Source organism: Macrotis lagotis, chromosome 1, assembly GCF_037893015.1.
Source record: "Macrotis lagotis isolate mMagLag1 chromosome 1, bilby.v1.9.chrom.fasta, whole genome shotgun sequence".
In the NCBI taxonomy this organism is placed as follows: Eukaryota; Metazoa; Chordata; class Mammalia; order Peramelemorphia; family Peramelidae; genus Macrotis; species Macrotis lagotis.
In genome coordinates, this window is record NC_133658.1 from 585977703 (window position 1) to 586000758 (window position 23056).

A 23056-nucleotide genomic window follows, 5' to 3' on the forward strand; every position below is an offset into this window, starting at 1 on the left:
AACACCATGATTAGAATATGTCAAATTAAATCTAATTTTATCTGCTGTAATCCAGTTATTTATTGTTTAGTCATTCCTGATTGCTTTCAGGCAATGGGATCTATGATCCTGTGCCAGTTTATGTTGCCTACCTTAGTGTAGTTAGGAATCTAGTGTAATTAGGAATCTAGCTTCCAGAGCATACTCTGTTTGGCACATTGGGGCTTGACTTGAGAGGGACAACACAGGACATTGTTGCTGGGTAAGTCACCAGGTGGAGGAGGAACTGAGTGGGCTCAGCTGAGCCAGAAAGCTCTCTTTCAGGGTGGGAAGATCTCAGAATCCCTGACCACTTCCACAATAAGAATGTCAACTCCCTGAGAAAAGTGATTGTTCTTTGTTTATAATACCCCTAGCATACAACATGGCGTCTGCCTACCACAGACTTTTAATAAATGCTTGCTAATTGATTGAGCCATTGATTCAGTTTTAGTATGCCAAGAATGGCTTTCGTGAAGGTCTCATTTCAGTTCGGTAAAAATGCTCTGAGAAAGGAAAACTATAATGATGGAACCGTGGAAGAACTGGCCCAGGGCTGGGTAATGAAATGGAAGTCATTTTGCCTTGCAGCATGGGGCTGGTACTCTACCATGGAGAAGAAGCAGCTCTCAATTTTGTTGCTTATCCACCCCAGCCTAGTTACTTTTCTGAACTGCTGTTTGGTTAAAGAATCAAAATATGTTTCTTTTCTTTTTTATAAGCTGAGACCTTACCATGATCTTCAAAAGCCTGGTTAGGGTTTCAGTCACACTTATAAATTTGTTTATAGAACAATTAATATGCACAAGCCTTACAGTTATTGTAAAATTTCATGAACAGAACTGCAAGTGAAAAAAACTAATTTTATTCCCTCTGGAATAACTTGGAAAGCATAAAGCTTCTACCTATAGCATTTTTGCAGAAATGTAGGTTCTAACTAGTCTTTGAATTTCCAAATCATCCCAAACTAAGAACTATTTTTTTCTGAATCATGTTTTCAGTTGTTCTGCTCCAACTGCTTCCACAGATGACTGGAATTCCTTGTTTACTGCAGGATGATTCATTGCCCTAAATGCCACTTTCCTGATAATTAAAAATTATTCCCTCATATGTTCAAGGAGAAATAGACCATTTTGGTATGTTAGCTTATGGAAAAGGCATAAAAAAAGGATCCAAATACAAATAACCTATCATCCTTGCCAAGCTTTTATTATCTTCTGGTACTGGAAGGAATCCAGATAAGTTGCTAGAGAGAGAGAACTGAACAAAAGTGTCATTCAAAAGTGAGTGGGCTCTATCCACTTGCTTTATTTACTATATGAGGTTTTCTTACCACCTGTCAGATGAATTGCCTTTGGTCTATTTTTCCAAGCCCATATTAGCAGCCTTAATTAGAGTAAAGGCCTTTATTTGTATGAGACTTTTTTTGCCTTCCAATTTTGTATTCTCCCTTTACCTTCTTTAGTAGTGGAACCAAACAACCTTGGGGAGATCCAAATGCCAGTATGTGTATTCCCATAGACAATTTATTTGGCCTGCTTTGAATTTTACCTCCTGTGAAATCAATCATAATTTAACATGAGTTAAATTTCTCTTTCCCTTTATTACAAAATCTTGAGAGACATCACAGAGTAATAAATAGAGAGATGGCCTCAAATCCAGAAAGACTTAGGGTCAAGGATGACTCTGAGCAATCCCAATGTCCTAAGCAATTCTCTAAAGACTATAAATTGTAGAGTAGGTGTTGACTGCTATTAGCAAAGGGAATTTCTTCACTTGGATATTCCCTTTGCCAAGGAAATAAAAGATCCATTCCTTATGTGAAAGGTCTCCTTTTGAAATAAAGTTGCTTTCCCCAGTATCCATACATATACATATTATAGTCGGCCTTACTTGTGAAGAAGTCAGCAAAGCTATTCTTTGTGAGTAAAGTACTTCGCTTAACAAATAGCATGAAGTCTTTCTGGTGGGGTATACTAGGAGGTACATTTGAGGCCTAAAGGAATTAACCAACCTAAAGGAATTCACCAAGATAAATGATTTCTTCCTAGGGAATAGATTTTCTCCAAATCTGTTTGGGTACAATGACTATAAACCTCATTAACACAGGATTCTACCCCCAACTATCTTTGTTTTGTAATTTTGGTTTGTAACCTTCTATTAAAGCATATTCTGGACAGTTTAGTTTTGTTGAAGGAATTTCTATTCTAGAACTTAGAATATTTCACTTATAAGCACTAGGTCTTAAACACCAAAAGAGTCATTTGAAAAGCATTTGATGAAGATCTAAACTAGCTGATCTCTCTTCCCACTCATTCACTTTCCTCAAACAGTTTTTGAAACAAGTAGTTCCTTAAACACTAGAGGACTAGGAATACAACTACTCTGGATGCTTAAAAAGGTTGACATACTTGAATAATTCTCTAGAAAGAAATTGATTTGGGTCCCACAGAACTTTTCAGATCAATTTCATCAACCCTCACCTGCTCTTTTGTCATGGTGTGCTACCAATATATACTAAGATCATCAATTGCTCTCCAATTTTATGAAATATTGAGAAGTTAAAAAAAAGTGTGGTCCATCAATAACCTTCATCTTTCCCTTCCCCTTTCTTGTCATCAGTTAAAATGCAGTGACTCTCCTGGGAGGGGAATATTGATAGTAGAAACAAGATGATCAATCCATTTCCTCTATTCTCATGTCAGTGACCAAGTTCCTGTTTTCAATATTATTCAGAGATTTTTATAAATTAATTTTTGAATAATTTGAAAATAATATTTATAGGAGGATATGTTATCCAGAATACCATTATTGATTTGTTATTCTTGAGTGTTTTCCATTTTTGTGATTAGTTTTTGAATAAATCAGATTTCAGTGAAATTTGATATATGAGTGGTCTAGCTAGTTCTCTCAAATTCTCTCCTAATATACTTTCTTCTTTTGACTTGACTCAATTAGTTTCTTCCTTCTTCCCTTCCTTTCTCTCTTCCTCCCTTCTTTCCAACTATCTGTAGCTTACCACACTATTGGTATGGGGGGAGGTATGGAAACTTCATCTTCCATTCCAGGAATTGAACCCTGTTCTTTAAGGAAGATTATAAAGCTTGTATAACAAATGTAGTATAAATTAAGTAGGAATTACAAAGTTACCAAAATAATTCCTTAATATGAAGCCTTTGCTGTGCTATATATGAAAGATGAAAAAGGTTGTCAAAGACTAGAATGGTGTAGAAAGCAACCTGAAGAAATATCAAATTTCTTATTTCTTCTTATTTGCCATACTGTGAGGTCAGTTTTAGATTAGTCCTTTACTGATTACCTTTAATCTGATCTGGAGACAACCAGAAATAAGTATTTTTTTTTAAAGGCACTATTAAAGGAATAGTACTTTCCCCTACAACTATGTCCTCACCACCAAAAAAAAGTCCATATGTTGTTTACAGCTTAATGATATATCAAGAATGTTGAAAAATTACAGTTGTGAATGAAACCATTTATTTTTAGGGTTCCATTTACTTTTTTTGTCCTCTTTCTTCTACTCCTTGAATGTATCTTTCCTGCGATGACAATTCTCTATTTTCTCTCTGTGCACACCTATTTATCTTGCCACTGTATTTATCAGTGACAGTCTATATTCTTTTATGTATTTCTCTTTCATTATTTTATTCTTCTTTATATACTTTTGTGTATCTGAAGGCATGGAACTTCAACTACTATTTTTTTTCATTGTATCTAATGTGTCTTTTTTGTTGATTTTGTTCTGTTTTTCTATTAGGAGTTTTCGAGACTTTCTATTCACTTTTCTTCTGTTCTTTTTCTGGCACTTCCACGTTTTCTGTGTACTTCTGGCACATCTTGTTGATTTTCTAATAGCAATTTCTTTTTTTAATCTGTCCCCATCCCTCTTTCAGTCCTGGACCAGGAACCGTCAGTTATAACCTTAACAGTGGCCTCCACTCAGGAAAGTTGTCAAGTTGATAAATATTGATATCTACCCTACCATTTTCCCACCACTTTTCTGCTAATGCATTTGACGTGACATCAATCACCTTCCTGGCTTCTGTGAGCAACTCGATGTGGGGGACTGGTCCCAATCTGTCACTTATAACTAATCTGCTCCACAGTTCAAGAAGAACTTGAGAAGAGAAGAAAATATTGAGGAGAAGTAGAGGACGGAGAAGCAAAAGCAGTCAATCAATTAATAAACTATTTATTAAGCACCTACAATATACCAGAAAAGATACTAAATGCCAGTGATACAATTACCAATTAAAAAGACAGTCCCTGCCCTCTAAGAGCTTACAATCTAATTCAAGGAGTTTGCAGACAACTTAGAAAGGCTGATAGGATGGGATATGGGGAGGCGAGATAAAATGAGAGAAGAAATCAAAATGATGTTTTTGGAAAGTGATATACAGAAGGGACCTATCAAAAACAGTCATAGTATATAACTCTAGTATCTTCAGTCATGTTCATAACACAAAGCATTTCCTCTTTGGGTTGTTAACCCTTCTTATCTCCTCTAACAAGGCTCCCCAGGTATGAAGATCTACATTGATCCCTTCACTTATGAGGATCCCAATGAAGCTGTTCGGGAATTTGCCAAGGAAATTGATGTGTCTTTTGTGAAAATTGAAGAGGTCATTGGAGCAGGTATGATTCTCTCTCCATCTCTTTTGTTCATCCTCTCTGTCTTATACATCTTTTCTATTGTTCCAAGTATCCTTAACCACAAAGACAATAACCATCTAGGGGAATAACCCAGACTTGTATACGTATAACTGATAGAGAATTAAATGACTGGGATTCATTTGTGAATATTTGAAACTGTCTGAGATTAGACTGTTTTGGAAGTGATTCAATCATTATCTAGAAAATAAACAAGGAATTCTAAGGAATTCATTAAAACTCAAATAAGGTGGGGAAGAAATTGGTAGGTTAGTGATTACCTCAAGAGAAAATGTGAATTATTAGGATAGTGGACTCAGGACCTGATCCATCTCATATTCTTCCCTAAAGGCCTAAGCCTAAGATTTCACCTTAAAATTTACTGCTTCCCTTTTCTCACTTAAACTGCAATTATATTTGGTGACAAATCCAAATGTGGAGCTCAGATCACTTTCTCCTTCACTTTTATTCCTTTACATATACGTTTTAGAAAGTGTTACCAGTAAAAAATGACCTATGCTACTCGGGAATTGTGTCCCCTCTTGCTGATTGGAAGTATAGATAAGTGTAGAATGGTGTGAAATATTTTAAGGAAATCAGATTGAACTCTTACACTATGTTTTTATTTAATCCAAAGAGATGTGGTTAATTTAGAACATGGACTTAAACTTTATTTCCTCTACTTTTCACTAATCTGTTTTCTTCTGATTGCTCCTATATCTGTATTCAATGGTGTCTCCTTTGTCTTATTTTCTTCCTTTATATTCTTCCATACTTTTTCATCTTCTTCTTCCATGATAGTTCTATTCTGCTGAGTTGTTTTCCAACATTCTTGAAAATCTATCCATTTTTATGTCTTTTCCACCTCTAATACCTACAACCATTGTCTTTTCTACCTTAAGAGGAAATAGATGGATTTGCATCTCTTTATACTAGTTGAGCACAGGAAACTATTTAATCAAACTACTACTTGGCAGTAACTCTGTGTTATTTAACATAAGAATGTTAGCACATTACATCCATCACCTCACTTAATACACTATGAGATCAAACAGCTGCCAGGGAAATTGAAAGTCACATTTGAAAACCTTATTAGACCACCCATTTTCATGCTCTAGGACTCAGACAACTTTATGGTTTCCTTCTTAACTAGTTACGGCTTCACACTTCCATTGGTGCCATACCTGGATATGTTTGAAATCTCCCTATAATGAAATATAGTTTTGGTCCCATAAGACCCCTTGGGATTTCTCAGAAGACTAGCCATACTCTGAGCCACATGAGTCTTTACATATCTCCCATTGACTTTCATTAAATATGTTACTGAACCAAGACTTTAACTTCTGTGCAGATAATTTTCTCTATCTCCTTAGACTCTGAAATATTTAAGGAGCAGGCTCTGGAAGGATGGTCTCCTGATAAATTGGATTATAGTGAAACACCTAGATTTCCCCTTATAAATCTGAAAGATGATGTTGGAAGATAGCTCTCCATTCAGCTCCTTATTTCCCCATGCTATTAATTGTTATGATCCATTGGTAATGGCTTTAGTGATTTTAATGTTATTTATTTAATATGCCCTGTGCAATGTGTTGTCAACCTGCATTTCATCATAGAAAGCACACATTAGTTCCTTTGCCTCTTTTGAATAAAGAGTAAAGATTCCTCTTCCTTTATGAATCTATCTTAGAGTGGCAATTTGGGGGTGAGCTCATGAAATATTAGAAGCCCGTAAAGTAACAATTGATGAAGTTCCACCAATTTTACTTTCTGTTTCCATGCAGCATTTGTGGTCAAGACTAGAAATGCTTATGTGCTCAGCTCAGAAGAGATCTGCACACTTAACAGGTGTGAGTCACATGATTTTGGTGGTTGAGAGCTTTAAAAGACCATGGCACCCAGCACAACAGGCCTCTATAAATTTAGTATTTCCTTCCCCCTACTAGTAGTCACCCATCTAATTCCACAAACATAACCAAGTTATTTTTTCTCCAGTGATATTCATTCAATTGGCATAATTTGCCATAGCTCTAAAAATAAAGGAGATAACACTCCTGACTGGAAAAGTGATTTTTCCTGGTTTTCTTTTCATAATTTTTCTTTCTATTTTACTCAGAGATTACCCCTCTTCTGTTAATTCTTTTTTTTAAGATTGTATTTATTTTGAGTTTTACAATTTTACCCTAATCTTTCTTCCCTCCTCCACCCTCCACAGAAGGCAATTTGCCAGTCTTTACATTGTTTACATGGTATATATTGATCCAAATTGAATGTGATGAGAGAGAAATCATATCCTTAAGGAAGAAACATTAAGTATAAGAGATAGCAAGATTGGACAATAAGATATGTTTTTTTTCTAGTTTAAAGGTAAATAGTCCTTGATCTTTGTTCAAACTTCACACTTCTTTCTCTGGATACAGATGGTATTGAAGACAGCCCCAAATTTCTTCTGTTAATTCTACAGTAAAAGTTTCCAGTGAAGTTTGTGCAGAGAAATAACAATTGAATAGATTGAGGAAAAATGATAGTGAGTGGTGAGGTTCCATTTTAGTCACTATGGATATTGAAGCTTGGAAGAAAACTGGGATGCAAGAAGTCACCAAATCTCCTGAAATCTAATTCAAAGTGATGTTGATTCTTGTCCTTCCTTATTAAAGAAGACCAAAATGACATCACTATGTTTGAGACAAATTACAGTGTGTCTGATTGTGACTGATCAGATCAATATGAGCTTCGAATGCTCTACCACAGGTTGTGCACAAATAGTCTGTGTGAACACTTGGGACAGATACTCTAAACTTATGGATGTCACGTTTCCTTTGAGCTGCTTTAATTCTGCCTTCCTCATAGAATACAGCTATGAGGGCATGACATGCTAGGTGGTCCTGTGCCAGTGTCTACCATTCTGTATAATCACTTCTAAAGTTCTTCAAGGAGACCTTCAGCGTGTCTCAGTATCACTTCTTCTGACCCTTCGTGAGCTCCTGCCCTGTGTGAGTTCTCCATAAAATATATATATTTTTTGGCAAGAGTACATCTGGAATTCTAACTTGTCCAGCCCATTTTTAGTTGCACTCTCTGTAGTAATGTTGGCATGTCAGGCAGTTTAGCTAGAGAAAGGACTTCAGTGTCTGGTATCTTCTCCTGCCAGGTGATCTTCAGAATCTTCCTAATACAATTTAAATACAATTGAAATGGAAATAATTCAGTTTCCTGACATGGCACTGGTAGAGTATCCAGATTTCAAAGGTATAAATCAATGAAGTCAGCACAATGGTTCTGTAGACTTTCAGTTTTGTAGTCAGTTTGATATCCTTTTTCTCCCAAACTTTCTTTTGGAGCCTCTCAAATACTGAGCTAGCTCTGGCAATGTGAGTGTCAACCTCATTGTCAATGTGTACCTCGCTGGAAAGGTAAGTGGTAGGTAAGGGAAGGTAAGTGGACTTGTCCACAGTACTCAATACTTCTCTATTTGCTGGAATTGACAGTTCCACAGATGGATGGTGGTGCTGGCTGATGGAGCACCTGGGTTTTCTTGGTGATAATTGTTAGACCAAAATGAGTACAAGCAGCTTACATCTCAGCTTCAGAGGCTGCATTGAGTATACAAATCATCAACAAACAGAAGATCATGTGTCAATATTCCTTCCACTTTGGTATTGGCTTGTAGCTTTTTCAAATCAAAGAATTTGCCATTAGTGCTATAGCTGACCTTGAGTCCATGTTCATCCTCAGTGAAAGTATTTGATACATGGCTGAAAATATCATGATAAAAAGTATGGGAGCAAGGACAAAGCCTTGTTTTCTTCCATTGGTGACTGGGAAATCTTGAAAGCAACATCCACTATCCAGAACCTGGGTATGCATACTGTTATGAGATTGTGGTACAAAATTGATGAACTTCTCTGGGCAACCAAATTTTGACATTCAAGCAAAATTCTCAAGAGGTCAAATAAAGGTAGTTGTGGTTTGAGTGAATAGAAAGCCCCAGGAAGACTTGTCATCTTACTGCAGAATCAAGGGCAAATCTCCAAGTCTCTCATTCTAGTACAACAGTGTATTTGCATATGCATAGGCAACTTTCATAACAGAATTTCTCTGCATTTGTAAAATCATAAGTCAGAAGAGAAAGAAGAGAGAAAGACATAGAAGAGAAGATGAAGAACAAAAGGAAAATGAGGAAGAGTAAGAGGAGGAAGAGGGGGAAATAGGAAAGAGTAAGAGAAAAAGTAAACTTACTTTTACATTAACATTTTATAATGCATATTTATATTAATTTTTATGAAAACTATTAGAGGAAATAGGTAAGAATACAAATCATTTTAATTTAGAGAGTAAGCACCACAGAGGACATAGGGCTAAGAAAACAAAAAGAATTTAGCATCTGATGAATGATTATTTTAAAATAGATAGTGATGGTCTAATCCCATTTCCAGAAGAGGATAAAAGAGGAAATGGATTAAATGGTTAGCAGGGAAGATTAAGTTTAGATATTAGGAAGAATTTTCTTCATTCATTAGTCCAGTCTTAATTGACTGCCTACAGAGAGTTCAATATAAGTAGCAAGCAACATTCCTAAAAACCAATCCTAGCTAGGGAAGACTGAAGTCACAATTAAGTACTTTTGCCATTTATTTATTGTGTAGCCTTAGGAAAGAGACTCCATCTCTAGTGCCCCTATTTTCTCATTTACAATAGGAAAATTGGACTTTCAGATCTTTAAGATTCCTTCCAAATCTAAATTTATGATTCTCTAATAAATTATAATTCAAGACAGTATGTGATCAAGTACAAAAAAAAGCATAGAAATTATGACTCTCAGAATTTAAGAACTGGAAGACACCTTTGTTCAGTCATTTTTTCAGTCATTTGACTATGACCCCATTTAAAGCTTTCTTGGCACTTTACCATTTCTTTCTACAGCTCATTTTACAGATGAAGAAACTGAGGCAAACAGTTAAGGCACTTTGCCTAGGATCTTACAGTAAGTGTCTGAGGCCAGATTTGAACTTAGGAAGAGGAGTCTTCCTGATTCCAGTTCTGGCATTCCATCCCCTATGCCAAACAACTTCCCTTAGGAGTTCATCTAGTCCAATAAAGCACCCTCCTATCTATTCAGTTTCTATGTGAAGAAACTTGGGGCCTAAAATATTCAATGATATGTCTAAAGCTATATGACCAGTAGAGTTCCATTTTATATTGTATGTGATCTAGTCATAGGAAATTTCTTAGTGAGATTCATAGGATTGGAGCTAGAAGGAAGCCTGTCCAAATCTTTGATTTTAAAAATGAAGAACCTGAGGACCAGAAAAGTTATGTGACTTGCCTAATGTCACACATAGAACTTAATGCAAAAACTATACTTCAAACCTAGGTCTTCTGACTTCCAGGTCAAGGCTGTTTCTACTACATTCTGCAAGAATCTAGCTAGGTGGCACAGTGGATAGAACACCAGCCCTGAAGTCAGGAGGACCTGAGTTCAAATTTGGCCTCAGACACTTAATATTTACCTAATTGTGTGACTTTGGGCAAGTCACTTAACCCATTGCCTTGAAAAAAATAACAAAAAAAGGAGTTCCACCTTATTCCTTTGCCTTGGGGAATGAGGACTGTCATTTTCAAAATCCTTAGGACTCTCACCATTTTGCTCTGCTTCCTGATAACTCCTGGGGCTATACAGTTATGGAACCCATGTGGGAGGAATCAAAGGATTGACTGAGGAAGTTGAATCTAGTTGAGGTTCAGTAGTGGGAATCTCTAGTAGGCCATGTCTCTATTGTTCTGAATCTTTCATGGAAGACTTTGATAAAGGTGAATATTATTGACTCCAGAATCAAAGAATATGAGTTCAAATTCTGCCTCTGTAACTTGCTCCCTGTGTGCCTTGGGCAAGTCATTTAAACTCCTTGGGACTGTTTTCATTATCTAAAATTAAGGAGTTGGACTAGATAGTCTGTGAGGTCACATGAAGATCCCATGAGCCAACGATGCTGCATTATTCAAAAACAGTAGCAGAAAAAATGAATGATGGTAGTAACTTAAAGGGTGAGTATTGTATGAGGCAAAATAATTAGAGAATGAGAGTATTTTAGATGATAGAGACGACAACAGTAGAGCAGTTAAGTCCTGAGTAAAGTTTGCGGATAGATTCAATTATAGTTAAAAGAGGTGTCTATAGAAACCCTCATTTGGTAAAAACAAAAAAACAAAACCAAACCAAAAAACCTCTGAATTTGGAATCAAGAAGCCTGCATTTGAACCCAGTCTTTGTTGATTATGACCTTTGTTACTGACCTTGGGTAAATCACTTAACCTCTACTCCTCAGAATTTTGCAAACTTTAAAGCACATTATGAAAGTTAGTTATTATTATCTACAAAATGAGAGGAGATGGTCTCACCTGTTCCTTTTGACTTTAAATCGTGTAGTTCTAATAACAGAATAAAAGGTTTCACCTTCAAACATTCCCATTCTCCTGCTAACATTCCCTTTCTTCCAGTCACTGAGGTTCAAAATTTCTGTACCAGCTTAACTCCCTACCTCAAGGAACAGAAACACAGTCCCATATTCCTTCAAAATAACTAAATAAATTATTGATGACATATATAATGGTATAATTAATACTAAGAAAAAAGATGAAAAGACAATATAATTTGTTTCATTGTCATGTGAATTTTGGTCTTCCTCTAATAAAGAGTGAAGAAGTAATATGTGCAACAGTATCCCAGGAAATCCCACCCAGAAGTACAAGAAAGACCTAAGCATCCTGAACAGGGCTATTATCTCTTGTACTCAAAAGACCAAAAGGACAAATGCACTATCTTAGGGTAACAAACAACATGGACTATAGCTATTGCCAGTAGCCAAGATGGAGAGTACAATGGAGAGGGCACTGAATTTGTGCCAGAGGAACTGGGTTGGATTGTAGTTCAGGGACCTTGAACAGATTATTAGCTTCTCTGGGCCTCAGTTTCCTTATCTCCAAAAAAGAGGGGATTGGACTGAAAGGTGTCTAACATTCATTCTAACTCTGAACTTATGACATAGTAGAGAAGTTAAAATACAAAGGTTGGTAGAATTCCTTTGTGACAAAGTAAAAAGGGCTGGGGAAAGTACCATGAAGAATTCAAGATCTTTGAATATGTATATTGGGGAGTGAAAAATATAGAAAAGATTTCTTAAAGATATGACACCTAAATTTGACCTTGAAGGAGGGGAGGTTTGGGAGGTTATGTGAGTAAGACAATACAGGGCTAGGGGAGAATGGAAGAAAGGAAGAGAAGGCAACAAAATTTATACAATACTATGTTTCAGTCACTGGTCTATTAATAGCAGCAGCAACAACAATAATAATAAAGACATTTCTATGATACCTAATTTGTGCCAGAAATGTGCTAAGCACTTTGCACATATTATTTAATTTGATCTTAACCACTGCCCTGGAAATTAGGTTCTATTATTAGTCCCATTTTACCACTGAAGAAACTGAAGCAGACAGAAGCTAAATGACTTATCCAAGGTCACATAGCTAGTAGCAAGTATCTGAAATTAGATTTGAACATAGATTTTTCTTGTTCCAAGACCAACACTATACACACCACACCACTTATCTTCTGGATGTTAAAGTTGTCCAGTTTGTCTATAAAGGAAAGAGTCATTGTTTGAAAATATTGAGAGGACTGAATACCTGCATAAATTTTTTTATTTATTTTTCTTTTTTCAGTAGGCAGTAGGGAGTCATTGATAGTATGGGGCCAAAAGAGTGAGGAGGTATATTAGGAATATCTTGTTATTTGCATAGTGTGAAAGTAGATTGGAAAGTGGATAGATGAAGGCCAAAAGTTAGGAGGCTAAGTGTGAAGTCTCTGAACAAGCTTGGTGACAATAAAAAATCAAGAAGTGAGTAAAATAGAGATAGCATTGATAAGTTATAAGTTTTGGCAATTGATTTATTGTGAAGGATGAAGTAGACAGGTAAGGTAAAAATGACTGAAGTTCTGAGTCTGTGATTACTGGGAAGATAGTTGTGCCTTTAACAATAATCTGAAAGATGAAAGTTTTGAGAAAGAAAGATGATTGTAAGCTTATTTCTCTACATATCAAATATAAGATGTTGGTGGAGATACCCAATTTGAAATGCTGACCTTAAGACTTAGAGATTTTGGTGTTACCTGTGAACAAATGACAGATGAAGTCACGGGAATAGATAAAAATGTCCAAAGAAGAGAGGAGATAGAAATGAAAGAAGAAGGCTAAAGATAGAACTTGGAAGGATACACATGCATAAGGGATTGGAAGATAAGGATTTGAGAGAGAGAGAGAGAGAGAGAGAGTGAGTGAGTACAGTTACATAAGAAGAGAACCATGAACTTGGAAAAACAACAGAGAAGAGGAGGTATTAAGAACAAGAACAATGTTAATATCAAAAAAGAATTCAAGAAAGAAAAACATTAAAAAAATCTATTTCATAGGGTGATAAGCTACAATAGAATGGGAAGGAGGGATAGGAAAGATGAGATGGACTTTGTATTGCAAAGGATCAAGAAATGATTAGGAATGAGGAATAAATTATACTACTCTGGAGCAAAGAGAGGGATAAAAGAGAAAACAATTATCTAAGAGAGTGTCGAGATCAAGGGAAGAACTCATAGTTGTAAGAGAAAGTATAAAAAACAAAATATTCCTCTGTACTTCTGGAAAAGAATAACTAGGTATAGAGAATGATGTTAAGCATATGATACTAAACTCCATAAAATTAATTCATTTTTAGCTCAAGCAAATTCCCAAAGAGTAAGATATTAGAATATTGTGATAATTTAAATATCTTTTTACTTATTAATCAATATTACCTCTTTTCTCATGTGGATATTGAAAGAACAAAATTCTTGAATGGAGAATTGCTCCTTAATTAACTTCTTCTCTTTCCTAATATATAATGGCTTCATACCCTAGAACCCTCCCTTCTTACTTTTTCTTGCTTCCAGTTGTTTTTCATTCATGTCTGATTCTAAGTAACCACATTTGGGTTTTTGTGACAAAGATACTGGAGTTATTTGCCATTTCCTTCTCCAGTTCATTTGACAGATGAGAAAACTGAGGTAAACAAGGTTAAATGATGTTCCCAGGGTCATACAACTATTAAGTGTGAGATCATATTTGAACTCAGGAAAATGAGTCTTCTTGACTCTAGCCCTGTCACTCCATCCACTGCACTGCCTAGCTGCCCCATAACTTTTCTTAGATAATTAACTAATTCTTTATCTGCTCCTATATGTTGCTATAAAGACAATTCAAACCCAATACTTTTTTCTGTTTAATTATGTATACTTGAAGGGAAACTGAGCAGGAAGAAAACACTGTAGTGTAGTGAATCTTAAGCCCTAGAAGACCTGGATTGAAGTTCTATCTTTAACACATTGGTTGTGGGACATCAGATAAATTCACTTAACTTCTTAACGTCCCAGTCAACTCTCTAAGATCCTAAAAGTTCCCTATACCAATGAAGTCAGGTGCAACTAGTAGGTGCAGCGGATAGAATATTGGCATTGGATTCAGGAGGACCTAAGTTCAAATCTGGCCTAGATACTTGACACTAGCTCTGTGATCTTAGACAAGCCACTTAACCCTGATTGCCTCATATCCATGGTATCTCCAGTTGTCCTGATCCATATTTGGCCACTGGATTCAGATGATTCCAGAGGATAAAGTCAGGCTAATGACTTAGCACAGCACCCACCTCACTCAATCCAATTCACAGACTCTTCTTGGGATCACCTTCCCAATGTCATGCATGGTCTTCTTTGAGAAAGAAGGACAAACAAACATCATCAGATATTTAACCCCAACCATGATAAGGACTGGGGAGGCAGTGTCAAAGAAAAAGCTTAATCCAACATCACGTTGACAAGTGTAAATAAATCAGCATTTATTTGACAACATCAAGCAGCTAGATGAAAAATGAAAGAAGCATCCAATCAACCAGATGTTTCTCATCATCGGGATTTTACTATCATATCAATGATAACCTAGTTCTGTCTGGAGAGGGAATAAAATATCAATGGATGGGGATCTGGCAAACCCTAGTTAAAATACCATGTGAGAAGCATATTACCTATATGTTCATGAACAAATCACATAACTTATCAGATCCTCAATTTCCATATCTAAGAAATGGTATCATAGTTATATGGCATACCTCGTCAAGCTATTGTGAAGTACTTAGTCAACCTTGAAGTTCCAGAAAGCCCTACAGATGTGAATTGTTATTATTTTATGTGCTGGGTCTACAGCAGTCATTTAAATTTCAATTTAAAATTCACATTTACTTTGTAAAATGCTTAATTTCTATAGAACTAGATTTCTACATGACTAGAAACTATGAAACCATACAAGCAAGAAGAAAATTGAGGGAGGGCAGTTTGTGAGTACAAGCTGTTACTAGGAGTGTTACCAGGAGAATTGTCATTTCATGAGGATTCAATTTGCATCTAGCCAGCAGTTACAACTGGAAATATTTGCTAGGTGACTCAATCTCTCTCTCTCTCTCTCTCTCTCTCTCTCTCTCTCTCTCTCTCTCTCTCTCTCTCTCCCTCCCTCTCTCTCTCTCTCTCCCTCCCTCCCTCTCATCCCCCACTCCCTCTCCTCTTTCTTCCCATAGCTCTGCCTCTTTCTATACACATATAAACTACATATATGTATATAAATTATACACATATATAAAATATGTGATTACAAATGTGTTGATTGTCCTTATATGTGTGTATACATGCATCTATATACATCTATATATACATGTATACATCTGAGTAGCTAAATTCTTGAGAGAAGGAATTTTCTTTACTTTTCATCTTTAGCACTTAGCACAGTGTTTTGTCTGACTCATAGCACATGCTTAATAAATACTTATTGATAGATGAGGTACGGTGCTCAATTTGTTTTCTTTTTTTAAATTTTCTCATGGGGGACATGGAATAACCAATTCTATTCTAACCTTTGGCAATAAACTCTGCTTGACAGTGGCCCCTAAGTCTCACTTTCTTGTGGTATTGTGGGTAAAATTTTAGACTTAGAGTGAAAAAGCCATAAATTCAAATCTGACCTCTGTTGCTATTATGCAAACTAGGCAAGTCATTTAACTTCTGCTTGCCTCAGTTATACCATCAATAAAATAGTGATAATAATAGTAACACCTACATCCCAAGGTTAGTATAAGGATAAAATTAAATGATATTTATAAAGTGCTTTACAAATTTTATTTTGCATTATTGAATGCTTATTTAAAGCATAGAAAGAGACAAGACATTTCCTTCTTTAGCTCACTTTACAAATAATAAAAATGAAGAAAACAGGTTAAGTGACTTGGCCAGTCATACAGCTAGTAAGGGCCAGAGACAGAATTTGAACCCAGATCTTCCTGACTCCAAGGTAAGCCATTGAGTTGTTCATTTCAATGTTAGTGTTATTAATTTGTTGAATAGAAATAATATAGTTCCATCATTCTTTATAGGAAGTTATAAAGCTAAAATAAGATAATGCATGGTCATTTCTCCTAAAACCAAAATATACTACACAAATTCAAGTTGTAGATATGCAATAAGCATGTAATAAATATCTTTTGAATATAATTGAACTGGAAATTCTGTGAATGTACATGGATATAGATCATGGCTATATAAGCAATACCTAATAATGATACAGTTCCTAAAAGCAGAATAGTCTGCCTTTATAGATAGTGAGCTCCCTATCACTATAGCTTCAGATCACGATTTTTGGGGGATTTTCGGAAAAGGATCATTTTCAGGTCAACATTGGATCATATCATTTCTGTGATCCCTTCCAATTCTGAGATGCTCTGATAAAAGCAAGTTTCTTTTAAAAGTTTATTCTCTCAGTGTTATCTTAAAATAGAATTTTGCTAATATCTAATTCTATATTTCTATATATCTCTCTCTCTATCTGCGCTCTCTCTCTCTCTCTCTCTCTCTCTCTCTCTCTCTCTCTCTCTCTCTCTCTCTCTCTCTCTCTCTCTCTCTCTCTCTCTCTCTCTCTCTCCCTCCCTCCCTCTCTCTCAAATGAGTTTTCAAGCTTGGCATCTGAACCTTGGAAAGTAAGTATCATTTCATTCTGATCAGGAGAAGGAAGGTACTTCCTGTCACTTGGTTGAGATGCAGGAAAACCACTTAAAGAGAAGAGGTGAACTCATCTTCTTTGAAGCTGATCTTGCAAACTTAAAATTTTAAAAGGAGACAAATGTCTCAATAATATGTTAGATTGTAAGTTTACTGGAGGTAGAGATTTTGATGTTCTGTTTATTTACAGTAAGGGCAATACATTGAGTCATTCCTTGGTGACCTGTGCTAAATGCTCGGGACTGGAAAGAGACAAATCATTGCAGGCTGGAATAGATATTCTTTACAGTCTTTTTCCATAATCAGTAGGCTGTTTTCCATCCATGATGTATTTGCAAACTACTCCCGTATAAGAACTTCATTGGCCATTTAAGAGAGTTAAGATTTAATGAAAGTTTCAGTGCCCATGGCAATATTGGCACTATTGATGGCAACTTGGATAAAAAGTTCACTTTGGATAGATGTGCCTCATAAAAAGAAATCCCAATACATAAAAATCAACCAACAAGATATAAATTAAAAGCTGATTAAATAGGGTGTCTCAAAAGACAGTGCATTTTAAGCTATTAAAAGTGTAAGCTTTTGAGATATGCTGTATTTAAATTACAAAAGATTCTTGCCCTTAGAATCTCGTATACCCTATAAAAAGAATTACAGTATGTATCATCATACTCAGTTTTCCCCCAAGTTATTATGTTATTATAAATCCCAGGTTATGTCGTTATTAGGGGCAGCTAGGTGGTATAGGGAATGCTAGACTAAAAACCAGGAGGACCCGAATTTACATGTGATTTCAGACACTATCTCTGTGACCCTGCCAAGTCATTTAATCTCCATGTGCCTCAGTTTCCCCATCTAACAAGTGGGGATAATAACAGCAACAATCTCACAGGATTATTGTGAGGACAAATGAGATATTTGTAAAGTACTTAAAACAGTGCCTGGCATATGGGAGATTCAATATAAATGTTAGCTATCATTATTGTTACTTCTGTTATTCTACTTCTATAGGTAACTGCACCAGGGTCAGATGGATGTCCTTTCAGTCCCAGGGTTATTCATTTCAATTCTGTATTCCATAGTTAAACGAAAAATGCTGAAAAACTGGAAAGCGTCCCAAGAGGACAAGCAGGATAGCCAGGAAAAGAAGAGGCTTGGTTCTATGCCCTATGCAAATCAATTGAAGGAATCAAGGCTAATTTAGCTCAAAGAAGAAAAGACTCAGGAGGGACATGGAGGTTCTTTTCAAGTATTTGAGGGGCTGTCATGTGGAAGAGGGATTACATTTCCAGAGAACAGAGCCAGGGGCAATGGACTGAAAGAGCAATGAGACAAATTTATGCTGATGTCATAAAAGCTTCCCAACAATTAGAAATATTCATATTTGGAGAAGCCTACTTCCACTGTAATGGGTTAATGTGCTTTTAAAAACGACAGGATAACCATTTACAAAATATGTTGTGATAGAAATTTATTAGTTCTGAGTTGAATGAAATCGTCGCTGAGGTTCAATTCTAAAATTCTAGATTCTCTTGTTCTTCTGGAGCTAAGAACTTTGCAGCTGAGATTCTGATAGAGACTCTGATAAAATGACAATGGCAAAGAAGAAGAGAAAAAAGGACAAGAAGAAAGAGAAAGAGAAAGAAAAGAAGGAAGAGGAGGAGTAGAAGAAGCACTAATACTTCAAATTACAGAACCAATGTTTAAACTATCTAAAGGGATCATAATATTGATAACTATTAAAATAAAACATGTAAGAATAAATTAAAATATTGAACATAGGGTTTTTTTTTTAAATAGAGTATCCATGTAGATGGGAAGGCAAGTTTAAAAAGTATTTTATAAAGAAAAAACCCTTAGTTTTATTTGACTAAAAACTCAATATGAATCAATTGAGATAACTGAAACAGCCTTCTTTTTTAAAAAAAATGTTCATGTTAGCCAGTATCCAATAAATTTAAAACTCTTTGAGAGATGGGAGTATTTCATTTTTAAAATCCTATCTCAAGCACCAAGTACATTCTTCAGTTTGTCATATGAGGAACAGTCAAAGAAAGTGAGTTGTTTAGATTCAATAAGAAATATCTTGGGGTTGAAATGACAGTTATCTTCAAGTATTTGAAGAGCCATCTTGTGGAAGAGTGGATTCAGACATTTTCTGTGTAATTCAAAAGGGCCAAGCAAGAGTAATTATGGAAAATTACTTGGGAAGGCATAGTATTTTGATTTAATATATTTTTAACAATTAGAGATATCTAAAATGTAGAGTAAGTTTTCTATCACTAGAATTTTTAAAGTATAAATTGGATAATTATAGATCAAAATAGTGCAGAAGAGATTATTTCACTAAGTGAAAGATTATTCTAAGTGGTCTCTTAGGTTTTTTCTTTTGTTGTTGTGGTTGCTGTTGTTACTTTCTGTAGCTCTAAGAATCTATGACTCTTTGCCCAAGACAGTGATACAGATAACATGTACAATTGTAATTCATAGTACTGTTTGGTACTTTTCCAATATTTTCAAGCAACTTAACTGAATAATGGTTCTATCCAAGTTTGAGAATCATTCACTCACCATGAATCTTTCAGGGAATCAAAACCTAAATATAGTCAGTTTTAAGCATTTTACATGTGGAAGAGGGATTGTATTCTCAGAGAACAGAGCCAGTGGCAATAGGCTGAAAGATCAATGAGGCAAATTTATATTGATATCATAAAAACTTCCCAACAATTAGAAATATTCATATTTGGGGTAGCTTACTTCAGTTTTCTATAAAAGGTCCTTGTATCTATTCTATGATTTTCCCTCTAGTGAAAGACCAGATATTTTCTAATTTAATAAGTTAGAGGTGGCTTTCCCCCAGAATTAGGAATAAATTATATAACTGTTAAGTGTTAAGGAAAGAAGAAAAAAAGCAAAAGAACACATCCTTATGCTTGCCTGGATAGCACTTTGTTATTTTTTCTTTCTTATTAGAGTAAGGTTTTTCTCTGCCAGATTCTCTCTCTGAAAAGTAGCACTTTAATTTTTGAAGTTAGAGCTATTATTAATTTTCTATTGAATGGTCATTTGACTACCATCACACATAAAATCAGGTACAAAATTACTCTCTGTAGTTACAAAGTAGCCAATGAAAACACAGTGCTTTTAATTAGAGAACTGCTGCTTCTGTAAGCAGAATCAAAATGGTGTGTTTTTTTTTTTTACTGTGACTGACTTGACTGCAATCGTGTTGAATCCCTTTCAATCTAATGCTTGAATATTGCTCAGTATCATTTATTCAATAGATCACAATACCTGAAAATAACAGCAGTAATCCTGGATAGTCCTAGTTCAATCTCTGCTAAGAAAGAACCATGGTATCAATAAAAAGGAAAGCCATTATTGCAATTTCTATTATTCAATTGGAATGCAAATCAAAAATGAAATGAAATTAATATTTTGAAATTGACTTTTGGTTAAAGGAACTTTATATAATAGCAGAGGTAGGAACTTTATTTTGGTTTTTCTTCTGTATGTTTAATTGGAACAGATGAAAGATTTGATATTGTACTTTTAATGAATACTCCCATCTTTATCACCTTAATCTAAATTCTACTTAGAAGTTATCATTCTTGGTAAGTTATCTTTCCTTCTCCTCCAAATAACTGAAAAAGAAGAGAGTGTTAACTGAAATCTTACCATTGCAGGAGAATTTGGAGAGGTATACAAAGGACGTCTGAAATTGCCAGGAAAGAGGGAGATCTATGTGGCCATCAAGACACTGAAGGCAGGATACTCAGAGAAGCAGCGCCGGGACTTCTTGAGTGAGGCCAGCATCATGGGGCAGTTTGACCATCCTAATATAATAAGACTAGAAGGGGTGGTGACCAAGAGCCGTCCTGTCATGATAATCACAGAATTTATGGAGAATGGAGCATTGGATTCCTTCCTCAGGGTAAGAATAGATCTAGTGACTGTCCTGGCAAAGACAGAGGTGACTGGGGTAAAGCACTTATATCCATATGGAAGATGGATATGCTCTAGACAACCTTATTGTAAGATTAAGAATAACAACAATGATGAAGAGGAGAAAGCAGGTAGTGCAACATAAATGCTCACATTTATATCGTATTTTAAACTTTGCAAAATGTTAGACAGATATTATGTCTTTTGGTCCTCATAACAAGTCTAAGAAGTAGTTATTATTATTATTCTCATTTTATAGATGAGGAAACTGAGACTGAGAGAGGTTAAAGTGACTTGTCCAGAGTCACATAACTAGTCATACAGACTTACAGAATCAGGAACTGAACTCAGAAACTGTACCACCTAACTTCATAGGTGTCTTTGTATGACCTAAGGAAACATCCAGTGCACACTGAAAGAAAATCAGTGATAGGGTAGCAAGACCTGGGCAAAGCAGAATGAAAGGAAAGTAGAAGGAAAGTAATAGATTAAAAACAAAATTTCTAAACACATGCAGAGCCTTCTTTAAGATAATGCAGCTTTGATTGGGGAATTAAAGAATCCATTTTTCTGAAAGTTCTCCACAGGAAACAGGAAATTCCATCAAGGCTTCTAAATGTCCACTGACCACACTATTTTCAGACATCTGCTCTAAAGGCTTAGTAAACTATGACGAGTTCACTTACATTCCAGAGCAATTCCAAGATAGAAGATTGGTAATGTCAGAATAGGTTGTCATTGTTGGCAAAATTCATGATCTCTGATGTCCAGTCATTTTTGCATGGATGGAGAGCTCAGTCACTTGTGACCAAGAGTAAGTCACTTAAGAACTATGAACTTGTTTCCTCATTAGTAATATGAGGATAAACCAAGTACAATTGTATAAATGTAATTTATGTTACTTGAGAAGGCTTGAGGCTAGTGGATCACTTGAGTTCTGAAGTTCTGAACTTTAGTAGGGCTAAAACTGAAATAAGAATGGTGCCAATATTGTGAGTTTCCTGAAACAGGGGTTCCCTAGACTTCTAAAAGAGGAAGAAACTGGTTGGTCTAAGTCAGAAGCAGTAAGTACTTCTTTTTTATTAAACTCAAGTTTTTATTCATTACAAAATTCATACAGCTCCTCATCAATGTCAAAACTCCCATCTATTAGCTCATCCTCATCTGTGTTTGATGACAAATCACTGACTTAGGAGAAGCTCTGACTGCTCTCCTGACTGTGGTCTGGTCTAGGGTAGACCACAAGCACTCCCTGGGCAAGTCTAGTGTGTGGACTCATTGTTTCATGACGCACCAACTGTGTCCTCCTTTGAAATTAGTCACTTCTTTTTCAACAGCAATTCTTCTTGCCTTCTGCTGAAACGTTTTGTGGAGACAGAAATTCCATTGGCCCTTCACAGTTCAATCCATCTCTCAATCTCTCTCTAAATCAGGCCATTTGGCTGACTTGCCTCTCATGACCTTCTTCTACAGGGGTGTTTGCTGTAGGATTTCTTCTTCTGGTAGACAGTATTACATTCTTTTCTCTTTTGGAGGAGAACCAAACTGATATTCAGCAGCACAGTTTCCATTCACTTTTGCAAACTGGATCACTTTGAACTTGAATTCAGCACTATATGAAAATCTTTTCTGAGACATTACTGGGCAGAACATGGCAAAAAATAACCTAATATACTGGTAACAAATGTGACACAATGAGCACAAATACAAGAAGTATGAAAAAGCAGGAAATGCAAGTAAAAAAATCTACAACCACTGTATAAGAAAGACATTCCCAGTTTTTAGACCTCAAATTTTTCAAAAAAGGGTTTGTCTTATACATGTGGAAATATGGTGTCTGAGACTGGATTTGAACTCAGGTTCTTCAGACTACAGGATTAGTGCTCTATCCATTGCACTATCTAGTTTACTCCAGGATTTTTCATTCTTGTTAACTTTTTGTTACTCCTGTGGCAATTAAATTGTTCCACATTAAATAAAAGAGCCTGAGATAGAACTCTGAGTCAATGCTACTTCATTAAAGGGTCCATAGTCCCCTTAATGAATGGGACCTCAAATCTTCCTCATGATGGGATATGCTACCTCTTTTCAGGGCCCTCTTTTAATGTGGATTGATACCTACACATTCAAGAATGACTGTATAAAATATAGAATAATTCCAATGTTTGACATATGACACATAAACTAAAACAGGAAAAAGCAATATATCAGCACAGTCATGAGTTGGGTGAAATATATGGCATTTCCACTGACTAAGTGGTCATAAGATGAATGGGCTACTCTTTAAACAGATTTTTG

General features: G+C 35.7%; 1 protein-coding gene across 5 annotated transcripts in view; it reads left to right on the top strand.

Moving 5' to 3' along the window:
* Nucleotides 1–23056, top strand: part of EPHB1 (EPH receptor B1) — an 890754-nt gene that overhangs the window by 795733 nt on the left and 71965 nt on the right. For all 5 annotated transcript variants that reach the window (XM_074214828.1, XM_074214827.1, XM_074214825.1 and 2 more), the window contains 2 exons: nucleotides 4549–4671; nucleotides 20500–20747. In XM_074214828.1, the coding sequence (XP_074070929.1) occupies nucleotides 4549–4671; nucleotides 20500–20747 (371 nt within the window). The remainder of the gene's footprint in view (nucleotides 1–4548; nucleotides 4672–20499; nucleotides 20748–23056) is intronic.